This window comes from Sceloporus undulatus, chromosome 8, assembly GCF_019175285.1.
Source record: "Sceloporus undulatus isolate JIND9_A2432 ecotype Alabama chromosome 8, SceUnd_v1.1, whole genome shotgun sequence".
In the NCBI taxonomy this organism is placed as follows: Eukaryota; Metazoa; Chordata; class Lepidosauria; order Squamata; family Phrynosomatidae; genus Sceloporus; species Sceloporus undulatus.
This window is the reverse complement of record NC_056529.1, coordinates 2,355,023-2,375,376: the sequence shown is the minus strand read 5'-3', so window position 1 is coordinate 2,375,376 and position 20,354 is coordinate 2,355,023. Positions and strand designations below refer to the sequence as shown.

Sequence of the window (20,354 nt, the reverse complement as noted above, 5' to 3'; positions counted from 1 at the left end):
GTCATGGATTAACAAACCCTGGAACAAAGAGTCACAGACTTTGGTGATGCTTAAACAAACTATCATCCTGCAACTAATTGAGGGAAGTGGGAATATTGGTACTTACCTTTGCCCCCTGCCTTTCTTCAGGTGTGGATTCCTGAATGCAAGGAGGGACTCCAACTAATAAGCATTGGTGCAGCATTTCTTTCTGAAGTGCATGCACTCATCCTCAGTCCCCATCATCTCTCTTCTCCTGAGTAGAGCTTGGAGAAGTTACCTTTCTGGATTACCCAGACTCCATGTGTTAGCTGGAGAAGTTACTCTTTGGGATTTCAGTTCCCAGAATCCACAGGCTGGCTGGAGGATTCTGGAAGACAGAGTCCAAAACATAACTTTTCATAGCTTTTGTTTTTGTGGGTCTTTCTGGCTCTGTGGCCATGTTCTGTAAGAATTTATTCCTGACATTTCACCTGCTGCATCTGTGGCTTTGTTTTGCAGAAGCCATCGTGTCTGTTCTCTCCTTTGGAAAGTTTGGAGAGCAGCACCCGATTTATGAGGCGCCACCGTTGTTATTCTCCTAGGCTTCTGCTTTTCTAATTGCTGGTTCTCTGCGCTTTAACAGATGCTTTCATTGGTGGTTGTGTGTGCCTTCAAGTAGTTTCTGGCTTATGGTGACCCTAAGGCGAACCTATCACGGGGTTTTCTTGGCAAGGTTTGTTCAGAGAAGGTTTGTCATTGCCTTTCCCTGAAGCTGAGAGAGTGTGACTTGGCCAAAGTCACCCATTGGATTTCATGGCTGAGCTGGGAATTCAAACCCTGGACTCTATAGTCCAACACCTAAACCATTATACCAGGTTTGCTGTCTGTTTCAAATCCTAATTCCTATGCTTGGCTCCCCAAAAAAGCCAAGACTTTTTAAAAGCAAACTCCATGATCAAGAGGAGTTTGTCTGACTCTTTTCTTTGGCTCCATCTGTGCACGGGTTTTCTGTCATGTTGCAAAAGTAAAAGCATTGAAGATGATGCATGTGTGCCTTCAAGTCATGTTCAACTTATGACAACCCTGAGGTGAACCTATCGCAGGGTTTTCTTGGCAGGTTTCTTCGGAAGAGGTTTGCCATTTTCTTCCTCTGAGGCTGAGAAGGTGTGACTTGATCAAGGTAACCCAATAGGTTTATATGGCCAAACCCTGGTCTCCACCAAGCTGGCCCTATTGGAGATGATACAGAACCCATAAGTCTGGGATTTCATTTTGTCTCCTTTCTCAGTTCACCCAGCATGGCCCTATTGAGATGCTGTTGCCCAACAAGTCCGTGCAAGAGTAGGAAATGTCTTTTAAAAAATAATAAATGGGACCAGACTGGGCTGGACTGGGCTGGAGAGTCACCTTGAACCGGAAAGCCGAGGAGGAGAAAAACGCAAGCAAGAGGAAACATCTTTGAGATCAGCCGTGGAAGAAGGAGGCAAGAAAAGGCAGGCAACAAGTGAGCGCCCAGCCGAACCGTCCGCCCACATTCATCACATTAAAGCTCCCAACTTTATGGGAGTTCCAGCAAACATCTAATCTGCTTTCATCGCCGCTGTAAATGTTCTCAAAACTTTGCAGCCTTGCTAAATTAATTCCGTCCAAGATTGAGGCACAAGGCTTATCAGCGTCTCCCCCAGTAATTGATTCCAGTTTGAACCAAGAGCAGAGAAGAACCGGTGGAGTCTCTCTTCCCAGTCATGCGCTCCAAAGCAAGATGGAGTTAACGCTTTGTTGTGCAATGCAGTTTTAGTGCGATGCATTGCATTGCATTTAGCAATGCACTGCCAAGATGCAGACTTGTGTGGGATCTGTTGGTTGTCTTAGGCAAAAGAGAATTAAAACATTAGGGATGGATTCAAAATGATGGCATGTCATCCGTTGGTTAAGTTTTAAGGAGTGGTTTGCTTGCTGTGTCCTTGTTGTTGCCAATGATGACAATGTAAATATTATTATTTTGGCTATATTAAACTGAAGACATCAGAATGAGAGTCCTGATCCACATCTGTTGCCTTCATCTAGGCCAGATTATCTTATTCAGTAGCCCAGGGCAAAGGCATGCAGGGCTGTATCATTAACTTCTTCCTCTGATCTAAGAAACAGGCTGAAGACATTTGATCTCATGCAAATAAAAGTGGCTGTGATAGATGTGCTATGCGCAAAGTGGAACATGCCCAAATGTCCACAACTCCATGGTGTCAGAAGTGATGGCTGAAGACCAATGCAACCATCCAGAATTGATTGATTCGTAATTAGTGTCTATGACAGGAGTGAAAAATCTGGGTGCATCTACACTGGAGAAATAATGCCGTTTGACACCACTTTAACTGCTATGGCACCATCCTACAAAGATCCTGGGATGTGTCGTTTGGTGAGGCACTGGCACATTTTGGCAGAGGAGCCTGAAGACCTTGCAAAACTGCAAATCCCAAGATTCCCTAGGATGGGGCTGCAGCCCTTAAAGTGGTGTCAAACTGAATTATTTCTTCAGTGTAGATGCACCCTGTACAGTATTTCTTGTGTAGAGAGCCAACATAGTGTAGTGATTTGAGCGTTGGACTACAATTCTGCGGACCAGAGTTCAAGTCCCAGCTTAGCTATTGAAACCCCATAGATGACTTTGGCTAAGTCACACTCTCTCAGCTTCAGGGGAAGGCAATGACAAACCTCCTCTGAACAAACCTTAGGGTCGCCATAAGCCGGAAACAATTAGAAGGCACACAAAGCGCACAGACGTTTCATGTGCATTGGTCAGTTTGAATCCCAAATGGTTCAGAGACATCATTGCTTACCAAGAGGACAAGTGGAAGGACTATAAGCAAAACTGCGGGAATGACCAGCTCCAGAAGAAAGTTTTGAGGAGTTTTCTCCTGGCCTTCATCAGGGGAACTGTGTTAGTTCCAGCTATATTACACACACACACACACACACACACACACACATATATATATATATATATATATATATATGTATGTATATATCTGTAATTAATCCAGAAGAGAGTAGATGGCACATTAATGAAATCTGCAGATGATTACTAAATTAGAAGGAACTGGAAACACCAGATTTTGGGCGCGATAGTTAGGAGGAAATTATACATGAAGTGGGAGGACAATGCAGCTTCAAACAGAGTCTTTCCGATCTGGGCCACGCAGGAGGGTGGCATCCGCCTGTCCCCAAACCACCCGGACGGGGAAAACGTTGCGCCCGAGCGCCAGCAATTCTGCTGGGAACCCTTTGCTTCCTGAGAGATGCAAAGAAATTAGGAATGATGGGGGGGGGGGATGAGCAAGAAGAGGCTTCAGGGGTTCCTTATGCAAGAAAAACAGGGACAGTCTTAAGAGATGTTCAAGATTTCAGACTCTTCTTCTTCTTCATTTGGCAGCTGAACAACTATCAGGAGAGAGAAACAAATTATTGCAAGGCGTGCTTTTGCAAAACACAATACAGTAAATTCTTTGTGGGTTTCGGATATGCGGCTGCTATTTCTAGATGCCCCACAAGAATGGAAAGCCCTGACTTTTTCAGTCGAGCATCTTTGCCTGCAGAAGAACGATGGCCAAGCAAAGAGTTTGCAAAGAATTCCCAGGGAAAAATAGAAAGCTTCCCAGGATCTGTCTGCACTGCAGAAATAATGCCGTTTGACGCCACTTTAACTGCCATGGCTCCATGCTATGGAATGCTGGGATTTGTAGTTTGTTGTGGCCCCAGAGCTCTCTGACACAAGAAGGATAATAAATATCCCACAAAACTACATTCCCATTGCATTCAGGAGTGCTTTATTTGGACTTTAAAACTTTTAAAAGTGTGGGTATCATTGGGATCGTGAGACCCTGAGTGGTGTTGGATTGGGGCTGCATCCACATTGCAGAAATAATCCAGTTTGACACCACCTTAATTGCCATGGAAATCTGGGAACTGTAGTTTGTTGTGGCACTGGAGGTCTCAGATGAAGGCTAAATATCTCACAAAAATCCCAATTCGTAGGCTTCCATAGCATTGAGCCGTGGCAATTAAAGTGGTGTCAAACTGGGTTATCTCTGCAGTGTAGATGCAGCCCAGGACTCTGGAGACCAGGTTTTGAATCCTGGCTTGGCCATGGAAACCTCAAAAAGTAATGGCAAGCCCCCTTTGAAGAAACCCTACCAAGAAATCCCCATGATAGGTTCACATTAAGGGTCGCCATAAGCTGGAAACAACTTGGAGGCACACAATACACAACACACACTTAACTTTCCAGGGCAGGCTGAGAACTGAATGGACCTTGGAGCTTCTGGTGCCTGCAAAGGTCCTCACTGTTGCTTCCTCCAAAGCCCTCTGAGCCCCTCCAACCGAAAAATATTTGGAGGGTGACAATTGGCCATTTAATGTTTGTCCACCATGGATCCCAGAACTTGTTTTAGTTTTGGAATGGCCTTTAATAAAAAGTCACCATTCCAGTTTTAAAAAGAGATGTGGCCGCAGCGCACCAAGAGAATGGTTGGCAGCCTCCAAGGACTTCCCCGTATCCGTTCTGGAGCCACTTTGGGATACCTGACCGATCGGTTTGTTGACTCAAGCGGACACCTGTGGCTTTAGGTGCCAGGGATTTTTTGCACAACGTAATGGAGATAATGTGGGTAAATTGGGTGGAATGGGGTAGTTGAGATGGTTCAATGTGTATTTAGCAGAAATATGGACCTTCTCATGCCTTGGGATTTGAGGTTGGTTTTGGTGATCTCAAGGAACCATCTGAGCTTCAATGACAGACTGGGTGAACCTCCATTCCACCAAAGCTACTGTGATGCCTTCAAGATTTGTCTGTGTATTTCCATCCTTTCCCCCCCTTTTTTTTTCTCCCCCTTTCCCAGAATAAGCCGTCTGTTTAATGGCACGGAGCCTATTGTCTTGGACAGTTTAAAACAGCATTATTTCATTGATCGGGACGGCGAAATTTTCAGATACATCTTAAGCTTCTTGAGGACATCGAAACTGCTGCTCCCGGAAGATTTTAAGGTAAGGCAGGTCGGAAACCTGGAGTTTTCTTTACTTGACTGTTTGTTCCAGAATGAGCCCTTTTTATACTTTATGAACTAAAGGGACCACGGCAGTGAATACTCTTTCACTTTGGTTCCCAAACACTGGCCTTCCGGTGTTTTTGGACTTCATCTCCCAGAATTCCTGAATGTTGGTCAAACTAGCTGGGGCTTCTGGGAATGGATGTCCAAAACATTTGGAGGACCAAAATTTGGGAACTGCTACTCTATGTAGTCATAGCACTCAGATGCTGCTTTAGGTACTGTGTCTCCATCCTTAGGAGTCCTGGGATTTGTAGTTTCATGAGACATCGAATCCTAAAATATTAGCATTGGAAGGGATCCTAAGGACCATATAGATCAACCCACTTCAGCCATGCAGGATTACACAGCTACGTCACTCCCGAAAAATACCCATCGGACTTCTATTTGAAGACCTCTAAAGATGGAGAGGAAGTCCCCCGTTGAACAATAAAGTTCATCCTAATGTTTAGGTGGAATCTCTTTTCTTGTAGTTTGAATCCACTTGGTCTCTCTGCTGGAGAGCTCTAGTGCCTCACCAAACTACCAATCCCAGGATTCCATAGGATGGAGCCAAGACGGTTAAAATGGAATTGCGGGGCTATAACTGTTGGATGTTAAAGCGGCAGCGGTGGTAAGGAATACTTCCCAATGGAGAAATCTGCATGGATAAAGTGCAAGCTAAACCCCAGAGTGGAATCACTGTGGCTGCATCTGCACTGCAGAAATAATCTGGTTTAACACCACTCAAACCTGTCATGGCATTCTGGGATTTGTAGTTTTGTGAGACACTTGGCCATCTCTGTCAGAGAGCTCTCTGGTGTCACAACAAATTACATAATATTGCATCGTGGCAGTTAAAGTGGTGTCAGACTGGATTATTTCTACAGTGCAGATGCAGCCTGTGTCATGGGTTAAAGTTAGCTGTGTTAAAATTAATACCCAGAAATATTAATCAGCCCTGAAAAGGAAAGAAAGTCGAACCTGTGCATGGCAATGAAGGGAGGGAAGGAGGGTACAAACCCACTGTCTTGTCCATAGTTTGCTAAATTAGGGGGATTATTTTAACATTGAAAATTTAAAGGGTTTATGATTTTATCTATGCCAGGTTTCAGTGTTGCTTCTAATTGTGAAAGGTTCCTGTTTCCTGAGTCCTGCTCCTTCTCTTCCTTGGGCTTTGCATTGGTTTGTTCGAAGGAAGGGAGGAATCGTCGGAAACGATTGCACGCTGTGCCCATGAGCCCCGCTTTGGAGGATTGTGGCCATTTGTTCTTGAAAGTGCTGGGTCTCTAGGACTGGAGATGCAACAGCTTAATAAACAGGCCTGGTAGTTGTCATAGATACCAGAAGAAGGGGAAAAGACAGAGCCTAAAGCGCAGTCGGTTTTTCTGCACTCATTTTGCTTCCTCGCATTTTGGCTTATTTATCGCCATGTAACGACAATTAAGACGTGGCATCGGAGCCGCCTGCTGCAGATGGCATTGTTTTAAAATTCAGGGAATGCTTTTGCACGCAATAGTCGTCAAAGGGCTTAAAGTCGCTTAGTACAGTCCCTTCAGAGCTTTGTGGAAGTCTCATTGACACCAACAATCTTGTGCCTTTCGGTTGGATCTGTATGGAGAGACTTTCCATGAATGGCCAGGTTGTGCTTGCATTGTTGTGCTCCTTCTCTCTGCCTCACTTTCCTTTTTCTTAGCTCAATATCAGCTCACAAGGATTTTTAATTTTATTTCATAGCCGAAGTTGGTCTTTATCCCTTTATTTATCGAAGGGGTACAATTGCCTTTTCTTTCACTCCTCTTTGGAAATCTCTGTCTTGGGGAAGGCAAACCCACTGAGCAACAGCTGTTCTGGCTTGCTATTCATAGAGACTGAACACCAATTTTGGATGAAGTTTGCTCCGTTGGCTTTGTTTTAGGATTTTGCAGAAGCAAGGCTATTGAAGAATATGGCAAACTGCACAATATAACAAGGCAGCCTTACCTGGTTGCAAAACCCTATTTGTCAGAGAGGCTGTTGGTATAGATTTTATATAAACTTTCCAATCCTGTTCTTATTTCTTGACTCCAGTCTCTGTTCTAGACAATGTTTGGTCCAAGGTACGAGAAATCTTTAACTAATTCAGTTTCCTTATTGTCTAGGTAGACATTGTGTATATTCTCTGTGGTCATTATTTTTGTTGTCTTTATAGCAAGCCTGTCTTTGCACTTTCTTCTTAGTTCTTCCTTCATAGTTGTTCCACGTCTGCAATGCTTTCTGCTAGTAGTATGGTGTCATCCGCATATTTTAGGCTGTTGGTGTTCCTTCCACCTATTTTTAATCTTCCTTCTTCTGAGTCTAAACCTGGTTTTCTTATAATATGTTCTATATACAAGACGAACAAATAGGGTGAAAGGATGCAGCATCGCCTGACCCTTTTGCCAATTGGGAACCATTTTGTCTCTCCGAATTCTTTTCTAACAGTGGCCTAAGTACAGATTCGTCATCAGGACAATCAGATGTATTGGCATTCCCATGTCTTTAAAAGAGCTTTCCATAGCTTTTCAGGATCTACGCAGTCAAAGGCATTGCTATAGTCTAACAGTGCTAATTTTCACATGCATTTTGGCCAAGAGGTCTTTGCACCTCTTCCAGGGAAAAGCAAGTTGGAAATCAAAGTGTCTCCAAAGTTTATGATCCATTGCTATACAAATATTTCTGGGCTGAAAAAATATTGGACTGATTTGGAGGAATAAAACCCTTTCCTTATATATGCGGAGACTCAGTCTCTGGGTTAGATCTGGATCAAAGAGTGGCAAGAATGGAGCAGTGGAAGAGGAGGTTTTGCAAGTAATTGAGAGCTAAGCAGGTAGCAACTTGGTGACCTGGAGAAGACTTTGGCATTGGGATTTTAAAGCCAAATAGACTAGAGAAAGAGGCTTGGATCACACATTAACATCACTTTCTGCCCTCAACTGTTGAGGAAGAGATGGAGCTCAATGGCACAGAGGACTATTTCCTTACATCTCTAGGGCTTGGAAAGATGTGAAGTTTTGGAGAACTGATACAAGTCAGTGAAGTCACTTGGCTAGGTGGGCCAGTTATCCAATTCAGAAAGAGGCACATAGAATCGTAAAGTTGGAAGAGATCTCAAGGGCCATCCAACTCAACCCCATTCTGCCACAAAATCGAAGCACGATGGCCATCCAGCCTCTGTTTAAAAACCTCCAAAGAAGGAGACTTCCAACACATTCAGAAGCAGTGTCATCCACTGTCAGAACAGCTCTTACTGTCAGGAAATTCTTCCTAATGTTGAGGTGGAATTGCATTTGCATCCATTGCTCTGTGTCCTGTTCCCTGGAACAACAGAAAACAAGCTTGCTCCCTCCTCAATATGACACCCCTTCAAATATTTAGACAGGGCTATCATATCACCTCTTAACCTTTTCTTCTCCAAGCTAAACATGTCCATCTCCTCATAGGGCTTCATGGTTTCCCCATCTCAGTCCATCTTTTATGGTTATTTACTGTCCAGGTGGCTTTGAGACACATCTACCCAAGACACTTTATTAGTAACAGCCCTACTTAGGTCTTCCAAACTCAAGGCTGTGGCTTCCAAGGCTTTGCATAATGATACTCCAGACTAGCATGGCTAGGTCTCTGTTTTCTCCATGTTTTAGAAGGAGATGGGCTAGTTTTCCCTGCCGATCCCATGTTGGCTGAAGGGAGGTGGCCCATCTCTGTGCCGAATTTAGGTCACCTTGGGCAGGGAGCCAAGGTGCACAGCGGTTCCAGGCTGAACCGCCTCTGGGGCTCCCATGCTCCATGTGGCTTTAGAAATCCACCCACGGGCAAAAATAAAGGAAGGAAAGAGTCAGAAAGAGCTGACATGAGAGCAGACGATTGTGCCAATGTTTTGTTTCGCGTTTGCTGCACAACAGAACAATGCGAACCACACAAGACGCTTGACATTCTTGCTCCCACTTCCAGGTGCACACTTTGGAGAATTTTTGCCTCTGAGGATTGCAGGTTTTTTGGGTGGGAAAGTGTTGTTTTTCAGAGCCAGCAGTGAGCAACAGAGGCAGCCGCCGATGTGTTCCTAGCTAGCGATTCTCTATTATCGCGTCTTCCTGGTGTGTTTACAGTGAATATTAACTACAGTTCCAGTTGCTAATAAGATGAGACTTGAAAGTGCCGTACCTCTGACAGGTCCCCCTCTTGAGAGAACCCTTTTTTCCCCTCCTAATAGTTAATCCAATTTTCACACAAATTCTAAATAGGGCTGCAGTTAGTGGCTCAAAAGTCCTTCCCTTTGCTTCCTCCTGAGTACAACATTTTTCCATATCTCATAATATCATATTTTGGAGAGCCTGATCCACTCAGATCTTGTGCAAAGTAGGTTTGCAGGAGTAAAACAGAGCCACTGATGATGCATACTGTCGGTTGTAGTTATGCCACTGGCTTTCAAGAGGCTACAATGGGGCTTTCCGACTAGGAAGGAGTGTAGTATACATTACATACATACGTCTCTGCATTACTTCCTAAGGCTGAGAGAAGGCAAAGATAGGGAGAAAGAGTCATCATTACTGAGATGGGCATGGCCCAAGAACAGCTGCCCAGATGTTGGGGTTGTGCTCTCTTGTTTCTGCCTTGCACATGGTTGCTCTGTGGCTCCCTTGAGCATTTCCACGAAGCTCAAATAGGCCTGTGGGCACTTAAGTGTGTAGAAGGCAACAACAACATCTCAGGATGTGCAAAAGTTTTTTATTTCTCCCGTCAGCCTTTTGTCTCTCATTTGCACTGGATTTAGCAGACGCTTCCAGGTAACTAATGCGCATAGGCCTTTCAGCAAGCTTACAGACACACTGTGATGCTACATTATGAAAAGAATGCATTATGGATGAAACGCCCAATAACTATACTCCTCGCCAGTTTTCGGAAAGTATAACCCAATGCCTAAGGTCAAGTCATTTGGGAGTAAGCATTGGTTTTGTATGCCTTTCCCATTCTCCTGCCCTTTTGAAATTCGCCCATCGTCTTGTATGCAGCCAGTTCTTTCCCAACCAAGGCCTCGGTGCGTGTCTCCACAATCTTTTTGGTGTGGCAAGATGGAAATGTGTTAGAGCCCAGAACAAGAAGGAGAGGCTGCTTGCCTCAGCGATGAATCTGCTCTGGGTTTTGGTACTAACAGTCCAGCATGCGCTGACTTTTGTCTTGGAGTTGATGAATGATGATGAAGGCAGTGGTTTGCAAGTGATTCCAGCTGCCTGTTACTCTGCTGGATCCAGATGTTGTTATTATTAAGAGTATTAAACAGACCAGTCCTGACCTATCCTCCATGCATTTCACATGGATCCTATCCCTTGGCTATTTTCCTCCCTTGGCTACTTTTTCTGCAGGGAGGAAGAAAAGGAGGCGTGGGTTGTCAGCACTTTCTTCTGGGCTGGATTCCCTGCTGCTTTGCACCTTGAATCATCATGCAAAGTGGGAGGATAAGCTGGCCAGTTTTATCAGATTTTGCAGGATCAAATTTGGCAGCGCTTTTGGCAAAGTCGCCGGAGTTAAAAGTCCATGCCCGCCTTTGAAAGCCTGCCTATCCTAGACACGAAGGTGTAGCTAAGCAGGTAGACATCCAAAAATAAATAATTCTTTCGCTGCCCCATGAAATTTCCCTTCAGTCACCACATTTCTAGCATTGCTGAAAGCAAAGGATCCAAAATCCTTCACACATACAACTTGGCTATTTGCTGCCTTTGCATTCCCTGGGTCACTTTGCCTGCCTCTTTTCTTGGGACGCTTCGGTTCTCTTTCTAAATTCTGTACTGAAGTTTTTAAGTTTCTGCGGTGATATAAATTTGGGGTTTGGAAGGAAATTTCACTCGGAGGGCAGAATTCTTATTTGCAAGGGAGCTTCTTATCGGGATATTTTATTTGTCTTTTAAAACTTCGGTATGTCTTTCCAGTGATTTTATATACCCTTTAAACATTAGGAGGAACGTCCTGACAGTTCGGCAGTGGAATACGCTGCCCTGAAAATGTGGATTAGCTCCCTTCTTTGGAGGATTTTAAGGAGAAGATGGAGTCACAGTGGCAGAAAGGGGGTTGTATTTGGATGGCCTTTGGGTTGTCTTCCAGCTTTTATGATTGTAAGATCTCAGGCCGAACTTGTGGAAATCCTATCTGAACCCATGTTTCAGCATCTGTCAGTTTGCAGACACAGGATGGGAATAATGCAGTACTCCAGGTGTTGCTGAACTGCAGCTCCCAGCTTTCCTCCCCATTGGGACTGATGGGAGTTGCAGTCCAATACCATCAGTGGATCTCCCACATAGGGCTGGAAAAGTCCCTGCATAAAACCCTAAGCTAGTAATGAGAATGACACCGGGCGGGATTGGCTTACCATATATACTCATCTACAGCGACTTCATGTATAAGTTGAGGGCAGGCTTCAGGGCAAAATTATGGGATTTTGATATGACTCATGGATAAGTCGAGGGTAAAACTTAGGGTCATGCAACAAAGGATCAAAAAGGAGGAGGAAGAAAAGGGAACTGATGGCAAAGAACTTAGGAAATGTTAACTGGCAAAATTGTTGGCGCTCACCCTAAAGTCTGGATGGATGAGAGAGTAGAGGGGAGTCAGTGCTTCCAGAATGGATTGCACTCTTGAGTTTCACAAGGGGATGGTTCCTTTCTAAATATGAGTTAAAATATAGTATTCATATTGACCCGTGGATAAGTCGACTCAGTTTTTTGGGGTCAATCTTTTGACTAAAATTTCTAGACTTATGCATGAGTAAATACAGTAAGTCCGAAGTCACTAAAGGAGAGCTTGCTATATTGCAATGCAGAAGGTCCCATGGGCCCCTAAGTGTCTCTGTTCCTCCCTTGAAGGACTTCAACCTTTTGTATGAAGAGGCCAAGTACTACCAGCTGCAGCCGATGATCAAGGAGCTGGAGCGATGGAAACAAGAGCGGGAGCAGAAGAAGCATTTCCAGCCCTGCGACTGCTTGGTTGTAAGGGTGACTCCGGATCTCGGGGAAAGGATTGCGTTGAGCGGGGAGAAAGCGCTCATCGAGGAGATCTTCCCAGAGACAGGGGACGTCATGTGCAACTCGGTAAACGCTGGCTGGAACCAGGACCCAACCCACGTCATTAGGTTTCCCTTGAACGGATACTGCCGGTTGAATTCGGTCCAGGTAAGGCAGTGGCCACTTAACATTTCTACTTCATCTTTCTTGGGTCTTCTGAACCTGAAAGGTCAGCCCTTTCACACGGCTGGGTTTATTTTTCGGATATGGGGATGCCATTGCTTTCCTCATGGGCTAAGACTTGCCCAAGGTCTCCCAATGGGTTTCTGTGGCTAAACAGGGATTCGAACCAGGGTCTCCTAGAGTCCTAGGCTGCATCTACACTGCAGAAGCAATCCAGGTTGGCACCACTTTAATTGCCATGGCTCAGTGCTATGGAATTCTGGGAATTTATGAGATTTTTTTTTTTTACACTTCTCTGTCATAGAGCTCCGATGTCACAACGAACTATAAATCCCATGGAGCCATTGCGGTTATGGTGGTATCAAACTGGATTGTTTCTGCATTGCAAATACAGCCCTAGTCCAACTGTTTTTAATGTTCGGTTATACAGGTCGAATTCAGAAATACTCCAAAATCATCCACAGAAGTGGCTGAGAGAGTGACACTTTTGCTTTCTGAGGGTCCAGGGCATGCAAACTTTACTTCATGCACAACATAATTTAAAATATTGTGCATAAAATTACCCACAGGCTATGTGTAGAAGGTTTTTATGAAGCACAAATGAATGTTGTGTTGAGACTTGGGTTCCATCTCCAAGACGTCTCATTATTGTATATGCAAATATTCCAAAAATCTGGAAGAAGAAGAAAAAATCCCAAATCCAAAAAAGCATTTCTGGTCCCAAGCATTTGGGAAAAGGGATTTTCAAACTTGTATGCAAAATAGAATCATTGCTCACTTAGTTGCTTCTGTCTTAGTGCTAAAAATGCAAGGAGAGACATTTTCAGCCTTCTTTCAGGAAGAGTCCTTCCTTCCTTCCTTCCTTCCTTCCTTCCTTCCTTCCTTCCCCTTTAAATCTAAGAACAGGGGGGGAAAACAGATTTAGCTTTTGTATATGTTAGCACCACGCTGATCTCATAATGGTGTTAGGCTGACAAATGCTAATTTTTTGTTTCATCAATGCATACCCTTCGGTCCTTTTCTCCCCTCTAAAGTGCCCTTAGGAAGGAGAGAGAAAACAGAGTACCAAAACTACACACGTACACACACACACACACACACACACACACGCAAAAGGAAATAAAGAGGGAGGACGAGGGTTTGAGCGGTGTCTGCATGCCACTTTATAGAAAACGCAACAATGTGTAAATGCATAATTTATGTCCCGCTCATAATTAAATGATAGCGCCTGCAGGATGGACTTTAAAAAATGATCTCTGCACTTTTTCTCTCTCTTTCTCTCTCTCCAAAAGGATGTTCTGTAAAAAAGAGAAAAAATTGCCCAGAGTATTTTAAACAAAATGTGTTCTACTTTAGACTGAAAGGGGTTGGGGTTTTTTGCACAAATTGGGGGTTTTTTCAGCCCCCCCCTTTTTTTTTTTATAGTCTCAGTTTTTTTTTTTTTTTCTCTCTTCCATATATATATATATATATATATATAGTTCTAAAATTAAACTGGGAAACAAAGGAAGTTAACCGGGCAGATAAAGGAGGGCGTAGGAAGGGGGCGAGATGGCTTTTGGCTTCCTATGGGGAGTGGACCCTGAGCCTTTCTCCCTGTTGGGAGGCTGACCTCCCGATGCTCAGCTGCCTTAATGGCTTGTCTCTAATTAGTGGGTCCAAAAACAGCCCTCCGCTTTTCATTTGGGATCTTCACCGTTCAGCGCTTCCTCTGCAAAAGGTTTGCAGTGAAGACGGGAAGCCGTCATTAGGCAAAACTAGCTTAGGATGGAACAAGTTGGTGAAGATGGAGTGAGAAACCCTTTGCAAGATGACCCTTGCAAAACAACTGGGATTCCCTTCCCCATTATCTGTGTTCATTCATTCATCCATCCATCCATCCTGTATAGAAGATATATGTTGCAAGGAAAGGTTGTGCCTGGTGTGTTTGTGTGTGTTTTAAAGGTCTTGGTTTCATTGCTCCCATCCCAGGGGTGGCTGGGCTAAACCTCTTTGGGTTAAACCATGGTTTAAACTGTGGGTTTAAATTAAAGGCCCTCTGCTTTTCACTTATCTTTAGGATCCAGTAAATCTACTCTATATAAAGTGAATTTGCTATTTCTGTCCTATTAGATAGATTAGAAATTGGAAAGGTGCAATGGGTTTTTCTCTTCCTAATTGGAAAAAAGGGAGACTTTGATCTGTGGTTTTGCAAGGAAAAGCAATCCATGGGAAAATAAGGACCGATCGCTTCATTTATTCTGTGCAATATGAGCCCCATTTATCAGTTATTCTAACTCTAATAGCAGACACCTGTTTCATTCACACTGTGATTCATGGAGAGATTTACTTATTAATTATTAAATGCTATAATTAATCTGGGTGCCATCGGAGGAGGTTCTGTCCTGTGTGTTCCTTGCTTTATTAGTTTGACACATCATAGGGTTCCTTTTTGCTTTTAATAGAGATCGGTGGACCTTCTCTTGAGGCTGAGAGAGTGTGACTTGCCCAAGGTGGGTTTTTAGGCTTGAGCGGGGATTCGAACCCTGATCTCCAGAGTCGCAGTGCAACACTCAAACCACTAATGCTGGCCTGATGTTGTGGATTAAGTGTTGGACTGCGACTCTGGAGAACAGGGTTCAAATCCCCCATTTGGCCATGGAAAGCCACACACTCTCAGCCTCGGAGGATGTCGAAGGCAGCAAACCCCCTTGAACAAATCTTGCCAAGAAAACCAAACAATAGGATCACCATAAGTCAGGAATAATGTGAAGGCACACATCAACAAAGTTGAATATAACTACACTCATCCCTCCCATGTTTGCGGCTTTGCTATTTGCGGATATGATTATTCACAGATTTGATTAATATGTTCTACTCTAGGAATATTTAGGTCCTCCAGTGCAACTCTATGGCCAACTTTAACTAAAGGTTGTGCCGAAAGACTTAGAGATTCCTAGAGAGGATACTGTACTAGGCCTTTGTAGCTCCTTTGGTGCAGTTCTGTGGTCAGTGTCTGTCGTGCATTGACCATAGAGTTGCCCTGGAGAACCTAGAGATTATTCCTAGAGAGGTGTCCTCTCAGATAATTGTTATTTGTGTTTCCATATTCACGGGGCTCTTGTGCCCCTAACCCTAATTGCTTAATGGAGTAATACTACCAAAAACAGTGTAATATTAGGAGAAATGCGCCAGGAAATGGGGTACCAATCCGGTTGGAAGGAACCACCGTCCGCAGCCAGAATATATAATCCCCAATAAAAGAAGATGCCTCTAAGAGGGGCTTTCTGCTTTTCTCTCCTCCTGACTTTGCGTGTTAATGATGAGTTATGGTTTCATTTTATTGTGACCGAAACCCCAGCGTTGCTTTTGCTTAAGAGGGAGCATCAATATCACTACCAGCCAGTATTTTACTCCATAATGTACTGAACTGCCCTGCAGAGCGCTTGTTTGTTTGATTAATATTGGGCTTTTTCTTGCAGAGGTTTGCTGTAAGCAAGACTTTAATCACACTCTAGTCATTTAGGAATAAGTTATAGAATTATCGCTGCATAATGCGCTGGGAGTATGGCGCAGGTTCTGGCCGCCTTTTTGGCTGGGGTCTTTTACCTTCCCTGGACATCTGGAGACCATAAGGGCCTCCGCATGTTTTGTGAATCGCTCACAAATGGAGGCATGCGGATCGTGCCCATCAAGTCTCGTTGTGTTATGGACAAGATAATAAAGCATTGTGCCACCATGTTTCAGCCCTTTGTATGTAGTTGGCCTACTTTGCAGGGCTGGTGGCTGGATAAACAGGGAAGCATTGCACATCTCCATAACATAAGGGTGCAACTATACAGTAGAAATAATACAGTTTGACACCATTGTATCTCCCACATTTCCATCCTACAGATTACTAGGATTTGTAGTTTGGTGGGGAACCAACAGAAAAAGCTAGGCTTTGCAAAACTAACGATCCCAGCATTACGTAGAGTGGAGCAAGGACACTTAAAGGGGCGTCAAACAGTATTATTTCTACAGTGTAGATCCACCCTTCGTTGGAAGACTAGCAATTTAGACTTAGGTTGCTTCTATGTAGTCTGAGGGGTTTGCATGGAAGAATTTACAAATGGACCATGCCCTTTGACATCTTGCACAACAGGGGCTGCATCCGCACTGCAAAAATAATCCAGTTCAACACCACTTTAATTGCCACAGTTACATGGAGCTACAACACTTAAAATGGTGAAGTCGAAGGCTTTCATGGCTGGCATCCATAGTTTTTGTGGGGTTTTCGGGCTACGTGGCCATAAACCCTTCTAGAACATGGTCACATAGCCTGAAAAACCCACAAAAAAGCTTAAAATGGTGTCAAACTGTATTATTTCTACAGTATAGATGCACCCTAAGAGGAGACCCATTAAACCAGTGACCTTTACATAAGTATCTATCTGGTCACTGGGTCTGTTCAAAGTGGGACTAACAGTCAGATTCAAACCATTGCATATTGGTTTTATGTGTTGATTAACATTATGCACTTTGTGATTTGCACACTGCTTTGATATCTATTAAGCAGCTTATAAATATCTGCAATAGGTTAAGCAGCCCATTAGGAAAATGTCTAGCAATGGCCATTCCTTACTGATGAGGAAGTAAGTCCTGTGTATTTAATGGGATTACTCTGGATCTTTTAGTGCATTTTCTGGAGAGTTTGCCTTAATACTAACTTTTCTCTTCCCCCCCAAATAAAAAACCCACCACAGGTTCTCGAGCGGTTGTTCCAGAAGGGCTTCAATGTGGCGGCATCCTGTGGAGGCGGCGTGGATTCCTCTCAGTTCAGCGAATACGTCTTATGTCGCGAGGACAGGCGGCCGCAGCCCAACACCACAATCAGAATAAAACAAGAACCCCTGGACTAGAAAAGGACTCACTCCTTTCCCCTCCTTTGTGAACGTAGAAAGTGTTGAATAGTTCCCTCGCGCGGAAACACGAAGGAGTTTGCGAAACAGTATTAATGCGGGCGGCTTTGGCGCCACCCGCGAGCGCCTACGTCCGAAAGGACATGCCGAAACGCCAGTCGCGGACTCCTCTTAGTGAGACTGTGACAGAAACAAAAGAAACAATGTACAACTGAATGGGTTTTCTTGGACAGACGTTCGGCGTCCTTTGACATTTTTTGGAGATGCGCTCCCGACGCAGTGGCTTGGCGCACGGAAAACCGACAGAGCTTCGGCAAAGGACTTTGATGGACCTTTGGACTTTGTTGGGAAAGACCGGTTTGTGTAATGGGAAGATACCCATTTGAAGGAACGTGTCGGCCACCTTTTCCAAGGGACTGGCTCCTCTTCTTCTTCCTCCCCATTTCTCGGTGGCATCAAGGACACAGGAGTTGCCAAAAGGATTGTGCTGAGTGTCTTCCCCTTCCCCTTGGGTTGAATTTTGTCTCCAACACATCCCCAAATTTTCAAACACGCTTTCACATCTCCATCGTCCACGGTTTCTTCGCCCATTGTATCAAATGGCTTATTTTTCTACCAACGCGTCCGGTTCCCGGTGTACAGGTGCCGCCTCAAAACAGGGACCAATCCATGTTCTTCTGGTGCTGAAGTCTTTTTTTTTGTTCTTGAACCCCATACAAATCCCCCTTTGAGATAAGCGCTGGGGCGGGGGATTGGTAACGTTTGGCGTGTCGCTCCCGCGAATGACAAAAAATATTGGAAAACATTTGCAGAAATTTTTTGGAAATGGAGAGTCATGAGAAAGTTCTGAAACATGGTCGCTCAACATTAAAACAGGCCCCGTAACGGAGCCCAAGATTAGGTTGTGTTGTTCTTTTATTCGACGTAGGTTTTAAGATTTTGAGTCGCCAAAAGTGTGGTTTCGGAGTTGGAATGAGAAACAGCCATGTGTAGTTTAAACCCAGTTTCCACCTTGCTTTGAAATCTAGGAGGATGGTTTTAAAAGGCAACAGTTTTATCGATCTCTCACAAGTGTATGTCTCCATGTGATGCATTGGCTCCTTTAAGCAAAAGCTTTTTTAAAACTAAAAGAGTATTAAATAACCCTTTCTTGGGGGAATTGGTATTCTTTGAGCAAATCTGTGCCGCTTTCCACCATCCTGTAGAAGTAACATTTCATCTTGTGACCGCAGAGACATAATAAAACTCTGTCCGCACAACAAGTTAGCGTACAAACCAGCATTTGGGCAAGAGAAGAACCCTGGGATTTCTAGTTGTGTTGACTTTTTGATTGTATTTCATGAGCATTGCTTCTGCTCAAAGGCTGTGGGCATGCATTCATTGGGTTCTGTTCAGAAGAACCAGAAGTAAGAATCATATAGTCCATGATGTTGGGTTGCAACTCCTAGCGCTCTTTGGCATTGGCAAAGGTGGCTAAGAGGATGCTGGGAATTGCAATCGAACAACATCTGGAGGGCTACATGATTGCCGTCCCTATAATACACAGAAGAGACAGAGGCCAGTACAGGCCATCTGAACAGCTCATCTTGGGTTGCATCTGCACTGTAGAAATAATGGAGTTTGATATGACTTTAATTGCTATGGCTCCATCCTACAAAATCCTGGGATGTGTAGTTTGGTGAGGCACCAGCACTCTTTGGCAGACAATGCTAAAGACTTTGTAAAACTACAAATCCCATGAATGTGGGAAAACCACAAATTACAAAACCACTACGTGTTTATCTAAGAGGACAACTCTCTAGGAATCACTAAGTCCTCCAGTGCAACTCTGTGGTCAACATCTGCCAGACATTAACCATAGAGTTGTACTGGAGGAGTTACAAATGCCTAGCGGAGTGTCCTCTCTAGGAATCTCTAGGTCCTCCAGGGCAACTCTCTGGTCGACGTCCGACAGACATTGACCATAGAATTGCGCCAGAGGAGTTACCAATGCCTAGTGGAGTGTTCTCTCTAGGAATCTCCATAGGTCCTTCAGTGCGGCCTTTGGTTCAAGTTGACCATAGAGTTGCGCTGGAGGACCTAGATATTTCTAGAGAGGACATATTAATAAAATCTGTGACTAATCAAAGCAGCAAAAGTCAAAGCCGCAAATGTGGAGGGATGAGTGTGTGGGCAAATTTAGCAAAGAGCGACATCTGTGGTCATACATGGAGCTCTCCATGTTCTGGTCATCTGCAACCAAGGATGGCTTCCATTATGCAGACCATGCTCCTGTGGTGCCTTTCTCCTTTGACCCATTTGGTCAATGTCATTGCAACATGAGATGCCCCTCTGAGAAAGCTTAAGCTCTCCTTTTTCTCAGGGCAGGGCCATTTTGAATAGTTGCGGTTTTCTCTCCCCCCGCCTTCCTTGTTTCAGTTTGATGTTTGCAAGGCTTTTTTATATTTCCATAAACCAGCTTCAGTCCTTGTTAAGCATTTGGGGAAAGTGGCGCCGTAAAAGGTTCTAGCAGCAGATGGGAAAGTTTGAGTCATGGCATCAGGAGCCTTTGCCGCAAAACAGCGGAGGAGGGACCATGTGGAAGGAATCAGCGTTTGCTGGGGAGAGACCGGCCTCCCCTTGAAAGCAAAGACTTCGCTCCGCCGCGTCTTTGTTCACTTAGAAATTTCAGGTTGCTCAAGGAAAATGTTTTCCAGTTCTGTGGAATACTTTTTTTCATGCTTACATCTTTGGAAAGGGCAAATATCAAGGACAGCTGTCTCGGTTCTTTTCGTTTCTTGCCACACTTGCATGTGGCAGATTGTGGAAATGCAAGAAATCTTTGCATTTCTAGCCTGACTATTTCTTAGGAATCAAATGGGACCATTTGGAAAGCGAGCAAAGCAGAAACCAGTCTGGTTGAACCATGAGTCCAATGCCTTTTTGCTGAAAGGTTCACCCAAAGAGGTTGAAAAATGGAAGCCAAGATATTCCATGGACTTGGCAGGACATAATGCTCTGCCAAGCGTAACCTTTCTCCATGCAAACAAGCAAACAATTTGATGCCACAGCATGCCCTCCAAGGAGCATCAAAGTAGTACCCAGATGTGTTTCCACAACTGGGAACACAAAGACAACATCCTCCTCCTAGATCAGTGGTTCTCAACCTTGGGTCCAACTCCAGGCATTTTAGACTTCAGCTCCCAGAATCCCCAATCATTTAGGTAAGCTAGCTGGGACTTCTGGGAGTTGAAGTCCAA

General features: G+C 44.3%; 1 protein-coding gene across 8 annotated transcripts in view; it reads left to right on the top strand.

Annotated features, from left to right (window-relative positions):
• The window catches only part of KCTD15 (potassium channel tetramerization domain containing 15), a 67,832-nt gene extending 49,817 nt beyond the window's left edge, over positions 1–18,015 (top strand). For all 8 annotated transcript variants that reach the window (XM_042438656.1, XM_042438659.1, XM_042438660.1 and 5 more), the window contains exons 3-5: positions 4,857–5,001; positions 11,915–12,220; positions 16,960–18,015. In XM_042438656.1, coding sequence (XP_042294590.1) covers positions 4,857–5,001; positions 11,915–12,220; positions 16,960–17,115 — 607 coding nt within the window. In that variant the 3' untranslated portion in view covers positions 17,116–18,015. The remainder of the gene's footprint in view (positions 1–4,856; positions 5,002–11,914; positions 12,221–16,959) is intronic.
• Positions 18,016–20,354: the final 2,339 nt, after the last annotated feature.